The sequence below is a fragment of the Panthera tigris genome, chromosome B2 (assembly GCF_018350195.1).
Source record: "Panthera tigris isolate Pti1 chromosome B2, P.tigris_Pti1_mat1.1, whole genome shotgun sequence".
In the NCBI taxonomy this organism is placed as follows: Eukaryota; Metazoa; Chordata; class Mammalia; order Carnivora; family Felidae; genus Panthera; species Panthera tigris.
The window spans coordinates 89,018,226-89,025,122 of record NC_056664.1 but is presented as its reverse complement, the minus strand read 5'-3'; the positions used below and the strand labels follow the sequence as shown (position 1 = coordinate 89,025,122).

Here is a 6,897-nt window from a genome sequence, read left to right as displayed (position 1 = left end):
AAATCTTATATCTTAATTAAGTGCCATCGTGGAGGCCTGTAAAATGAAATAACAAAATCCCAAACCAGCCTACTTGCCCTCTCTAATCCCCGCTCAGTGAATGGAAGTTGCTCAGAAAAAACAGCTCGCGGGTTCTAGGCCGGAACTGGTAGAAAGCTCTCGCGAGAGCCTTCCGACCGCCGCGAGTCTTCTGTGAGCACCAGTTCCCGCCCCTTCTGCGCCCACAGGCCGTCTGCTCCCCACCGGCTTCATCCGCTACGGCTACGGCGGGGCGAGCCGGAACTTTTATCCATAGGAACGGGTTTACAGTGTAGAGTGTTGCCGGCCGGCCTCAAGGAGATTAGAGTGCCATCCTCTTCCTCTCACCGTAGCCGCCGCGGAGCGGTGCCGAGCCGATCAGATCCAGGAGCGCAGTTACCGGGCGGGCTGGGTCTATGGTCGCTCCGCGGGCCGCTCCGCCGGCTGGTGCTTTTTTTTCAGGGCAAGCTGTGTTCCATGGCAGGGAACTTTTGGCAGAGCTCCCATTAGTAAGTGATCTTCCGTCTTCTCGCCCGGGGCTTCTTCTTGGGAGTCGGTGAGGACCGGGCCTGCGACTCCCCTTGGCCTGGATCCCGGCCCCTGTCCCGAGCGCCGTGGGGTCTCCCGGGAGGCGGCAGCGGCTGGAAGCGGGACGCGCTTTTCTCTGGCGACTCCCCTCTCCCCGCCCCCTGGCAGCATTTGGTTGGGGGGCGGTGGTCTGTGAGTGGGAAAGGGCGGGGGCTAAGGAGGTTCGGTCTCAGAGGAAGGAAGGAGTGTAACTTCGGATTCTTGGATAAGCTAGGCCTGGAAGAGGGGCGGGTTGGGATGGGATAGGGACAGGTATGGGAAGTGTGGCATAGTTCGGGACTGTGAGGCGGGCTCTTCAGGACAGTTATGGTTCGCTTTTGCCTGGACTCTCTTCGGGGAATCGGCATTGTAGTCTTTTGTCATTCACCTTCTGTCTTGAGTGGATTTAATATTCTGTGGAGAGAGTCAGGCTTGTTTCTGCTCTCTAACCAGTTCCTGCCATTACCTTATGCCTAGATGGAGTTGTATGTTGGTGAGGTGTAGGGCAGGTGCTCTCAAGATGTATCCATTAGTCTGTGCCTTATATTTTGTTGTAAACACGTATTTCCCAGTGACTGCTGATTTCTTTAACATATTTCATGAATTCGGTTTTGTTTTTGCTAGTGACCATGGAAGAACTAGAGTAATATTAGAAATATTTTCCCCTAAATACATTTAAGTAGGCAGAAAGGTGAGTGATGGGACTAATTGATTAGGTTTTCCACTGTACGGTTGAAAGATGAACAGAAGCTGGTGCTATTATATTTTAGTGTGTGTGTGTGTGTGTGTATATATATATATAAATATATATATATAAATGCTAAGAGAGCATTAGTAATTGTAATTTAAATTTTGATTCTGTGAAAAAAGATGAATTCCTATTCATTCTTTTTTTAGTCCTTTGTGCGAAAACAAAAATGGTTTTGGAAACCTTTTTTCAGGAAAGCAGGTTATCCTCTTGCTATGAAGTGATTCTGTGGAGATGAAATTGTGGAAGCTCTACCTCTGATCATATTTGTATTTTGCAGTTTTGCTCACTGCCATATTTGCTCGGGCAAAATTAAAATACAGAAAATTTAATTAGTGGAGAAGAGTAGTATTTTGATAAACTTTGAAAGAAAGTGAGAGAGAATTAACAGGGAGCTAGCTGTTGATTATCAAAAGCTACAGTCATTTTTCTCAACTAAAAAAAAAAAGATCTGCCCACCTTTTTAAAAAAATATTTATTTAGTTTTTTGAGAGAGATAGAGCTCAAGAGGGGGAGGGGCCGAGAGAGAGGGAGACAGAATCTGAAGTAGGCTCCAGGCTTGGAGCTGTCAGCACAGAGCTTGATGCGGGGCTCGAACTCCTGAACCCCAAGATCATCACCTGAGCCAAAGTCAGAGGCTTAACAGACTGAGCCACCCAGGCACCCCTGCCCACCTTTTGATAAGTGTTAATTATGCTTTCACTTATTGTTGGCATAATGACATTTAGGGGGTAGGATCTATAACAATTGTTTCTTCACTTTTGAAATATAAAATTGTTAAAATGTTAAGTGTGCTTTTTTGGAAATGTCCTTGTCTCCCAATTCAAGTAGTCCTGCTTGAATTGGGAAAGAGCTACTCAGATCTCTTGAGAATTATGAAGTGCCTCGTCTGCAAAAGGTTACAATTAAGAAAGACAAGGCAATCAATTCTGGAAACAAAAAGATTACAAAAACCATTGTTTTAGGTGATTTTTTGAAGACGAACATCTTAACATTTCTAAAATGAGCATGGCAATTTTTTTTTCTTAGTAGCACATGAAATATGGTGAGTCATATGAACAATGTAATCTTACGTTTTATGAAAGTTGGTATTATAAGTGTTCTTGGTTTATCCTCCATACTATGTGCTGTGAAGAAAACTTAAGATATTTGATTGTGAAGATTATCTTTCTAAAAACACTGTGAGGATGAAATTAATGATACTAGAACAGGATGAATCACAGTATTTTCTAGGAAGTTGAACACAACACATTCTTTGACCTTACTGCATTAAAAGGAGAATGGCATTGGGGCGCCTGGGTGGCGCAGTCGGTTAAGCGGCCGACTTCAGCTCAGGTCACGATCTCGCGGTCCGTGAGTTCGAGCCCCGCGTCGGGCTCTGGGCTGACGGCTCCGAGCCTGGAGCCTGCTTCCGATTCTGTGTCTCCCTCTCTCTCTGCCCCTCCCCCGTTCATGCTCTGCCTCTGTCTCAAAAATAAACGTTAAAAAAAATTAAAAAAAGGAGAATGGCACTAAATATTAGCTGGTTGACTGAATGAATTAATGAACAGATAACAAATACAAAAGTACAAAATCAATTCTGGATGTTATTGTATCAGAGGAAACTGAAAATACAGTTACATAATATCAAGGAAATAACTTAATGAGATCAATATATGTCCATACTTTTGGGATGTAGCCAAAGTCAAAGTTATAAACTAACATCCTGAAAAACTGAGAAAGAATAAAAATAAATCAAAATATTCTACTTAAGAATATTAAAAAGGAAACAGTGAAATAAATCCGAGGGGAAAAAAGGAAAGACTTAAAGGTAATACCGATATTAACATTTTATTTTTTTTATATTTATTTAATTTTGAGAGAGAGCGCACAGGGGAGTGGCAGAGAGAGAAGGGGACAGAGGATCCCAAGCATGCTCTGTGCTGACAGCAGTGAACCTGATGCGAGGCTCAAACCCACAAACTGCTAGATCATGACCTGAACCAAAGTCAGATGCTTAGCCAACTGAGCCGTCCAGACGCCCCCGATATTAACATCTTGAAAGGAAAAAAGTAGTCAGAAATTATAAGAGTTGGTTCCTTAGAAGGGAAAATCAAAACAGTAGACTAAACTGCTACTAGTTGAAGCAAGGAAAAAAGATATGATACAAAAATACAAAATTAGGAATGAGAAAAGTAAATAAATCCAGATGTACCTTTGGGTTATCTCCATGGGAATAAGTTTGAAAGCCAAAACAAATTAAGAAAGTTACCAGAGAGCTACTCCTTAAAAAATGCTCCAGGCCCACGTTATTTCGTGGGTAAATGTTTTCCCATTTTCAAGAAGATCTGCTATTGAAATTATTCCAGTTCACACAGAAAGCTTTCCAGTTCTTTTTATGTGAAGTTACAATAACACTGATAAAATCTAGCAAAGGTAGCATTAAAAACAGTCTGACTTTTGAATATCGATGCAAACATCATAAAGTATTCCCAAGTAGAGTCTAACATTACATTAGAAATATAAAAAATGATAATGATTTTACTATAGAAATATAGTCAACATTTGGAAATCTGTTAATAAACAGTGAAAACGTCAAGACCGCTTTTAAAATTCAACATCTGTTCTTGACCAAAACAAATAGTATGCTTTCTTAACAGGGTAAGAACGTCAAAGCATCAACAAGAGATATTTAATGGTAAAACAGGAAAATTAGGGGGCCTGTTTAACATTGTTCTGAAAATGCTACTCAATGCAGTTAATAGAATGAGATGTAAAAAATGACAAAATTACCAGTATATAGCAATAAAATTTAAGAAAATTCAGTTAATTGAGAAATTATTATAAATAAAGGTCTCAAGAGGTAACCAGTTACATAACATAAAAATGGAAAGCTTTCTTTAAAATTTTTTTTTTTTTAACGTTTATTTTATTTTTGAGACAGGGAGAGACAGCATGAACAGGGGAGGGTCAGAGAGAGAGGGAGACACAGAATCTGAAACAGGCTCCAGGCTCCGAGCTGTCAGCACAGAGCCTGACACGGGGCTCGAAATCATGGACCATGAGATCATGACCTGAGCCGAAGTCGGAAGCTCAACCGACTGAGCCACCCAGGCGCCCCTGGAAAGCTTTCTTTTAAATAAATGATGGGGGAACGTGGCTCAGTAGGTTGAGCACCCAACTTCAGCTCAGGTCATGATTTCGGGGTTCCTGAGTTCGAGCCCCACATCAGACTCACTGCTGTCAATCTGTCAGCTCTCTGCAGAGAGTTGCCTTCAGATCCTCTGTCCCCCTCTTTCTGCCCCTCCCCTTTGCATTCTCAGAAATAAACATTAAAATAAACATATTTTAAAAATAAATGAGTGATAGAAAAATATAATTACAGTAGCAACAGAAAATATGAAATACACAGGAGTAAACAAACGTACAGGACCTATAGGAAGAAATTTTTAAATTTTGTAGTGGAACAAAGATTTTAATAAATGGAGTTTGAATTCTAACCTTGTAAAAATAGCATTTCTTCCGCTATTGATCTCATTAATGTAAGCCCAAACAATTTTGAATGGATTTCCTTTAAAAGTTCCTTTTGGGACTTGATAACAATGTTTTTAAAAGTTCAGGTCTCAGAATAATAATTGTAATAGAATATCAAGCAATTTTCTGAAGAATAGTAGCAGCAGGGAGTATTTTCTGTACCAGATTTTAATTGTTTAGTTTTATGTTTTAAAATAGCATGGCATAGGAATAAGAAAAGAAAAAAAGGAAATTACAAAGATGATCCCAAATACAATAATAGAATTATACATCAAGAAATACTTTAGTCAACATTTGAGTAACCATTTGATAAAACATTTAGCTGGATCCCTGTTTTCTACCTTGTACAAAATATATTCCAGGTGGATCACAAATTGAAAGAAAAAAGCCATATTAGAAAATACGGGTGATTTTTTTTTTTTTTTTTTGGTAATCATTTTGTGTCAGGGGAGGCCTTTTCATTTGTGACAAACATAAAATCAAAGTAAAATATGGGTTGGTTTTAATAAGTGATCCATATTTCTGTATTACAAATATTAAGAGATCATGCTAAACTTAGGAAATGTTTAGTGTATTTGACAAATGATTTATTATCTATAATATGCAAATTATATGAGAAAAATCTCTAAATTGTGAAAAAGACCATCCCATTAGAAAAATTGTCATATTAGGATTACAATGTACAGGGGCGCCTGGGAGGCTCAGTTGGTTAAGAGTCCAACTCTTGTCTTTGACTCAGATCATGACCTCACAGTTCCTGATTTCAATCCCTGTGTCAAGCTTTGTGCTGGCAGCTTAGAGCCTCCTTGAGATTCTGTCTCCCTGTCTCTCTGCCCCTCCCCTGCTTGATCTCTATCTCCCTTTCAAAATAAATAAAAAATAAACTTAAAAAAAGAAAAGAATTACAGTATACAAAAGAAGAACTATATTTGGCCAATAGGCCCTGGAAAATGTTTAACCTCAGAAGTAAAGTAAAAACAAACAACCCCCATCCCTCCCCGCCCCCCCCCCCCAACAGTAAGATACTACTTTGCCTTTCAGTTCTTTCAGTTGTAAAGTATTTAAAAGCTTGGGAGTAACTCATGGAGGGGGGGTAAATATTTTAAGACACCCTCATGTACTTTTTTTATTTTTTAAGATTTTAAGTTTATTTTTTTGGGGGTGGGGGGCAGGGAGAGAAGAAGACCGAGAATTCCAAGCAGGCTCTGTGCCGACATGGGGCTTGAACTCAGGAGTCCTGAGATCCTGACCTAGGCTGAAGTCAGATGATCAGCCAACTGACCCACTCAGGCACCCACCATCATGTACTTTTCATGGGAATGGAAATTGGTGTCACATATGGACTGCAAACTGCCAATGTATAACAAAGTTATCAGTAAAACTGACCAATTAGTTCTATTTCTAGGAAACTATTTTAAATATTGGCGCGCCTGGGTGGCTCAGTCGGTTAAGCGGCTGACTTTGGCTCAGGTCATGATCTCGCGGTCCGTGAGTTTGAGCCCCGCGTCGAGCTCTGTGCTGACAGCTCAGAGCCTGGAGCCTGTTTCAGATTCTGTGTCTCCCTCTCTCTGACCCTCCCCCATTCATGCTCTCTCTCTGTATCAGAAATAAATAAACATTAAAAAAAAAAATTAACTAAATATACAGGGTGAATTACAAAGCTAGTCATTAAAGCATTATTTTTAATAGTGAAAAATTATAACCTATCTGCCTATTAATAGGAATTAATAAATAATAATACATCCATAAAGTTGTGCAGCAATTTAAAAGGATGCTGAATAACAAATCTGTTGACATAAAAAGACTTTCAGTACATACTGAATGACAAAAGCAAGTTGCAGAATAGTTTTATGGGTCGTATCAATTTCATATGTCTGGTTAAAAATAGTAGACTTGACTAGGCAGATGGAGGAGGCTATTAGTGTAATAAATCCTGAAACAGCTTTTAACATGATTGGAATTCATGAAGTAGGGAAATTAAATACTCCAGTTACTCATGAACAACTGAGAAAAGATACTTCAAATCTAAGGTATCATCATTTGGTGTCAAA

At 39.7% G+C, this 6,897-nt stretch overlaps 1 protein-coding gene across 2 annotated transcripts in view; it reads left to right on the top strand.

Annotated features, from left to right (window-relative positions):
• The first annotated feature begins 317 nt into the window (after positions 1-317).
• CCNC (cyclin C) overlaps positions 318-6,897 on the top strand; it is a 28,876-nt gene continuing 22,296 nt past the window's right edge. Inside the window, exon 1 of one of the 2 annotated variants that reach the window (XM_042986874.1) lies at positions 318-527. In XM_042986874.1, the coding sequence (XP_042842808.1) occupies positions 496-527 (32 nt within the window). In that variant the 5' untranslated portion in view covers positions 318-495. The remainder of the gene's footprint in view (positions 528-6,897) is intronic. The other variant, XM_042986873.1, reaches the window with a different exon arrangement.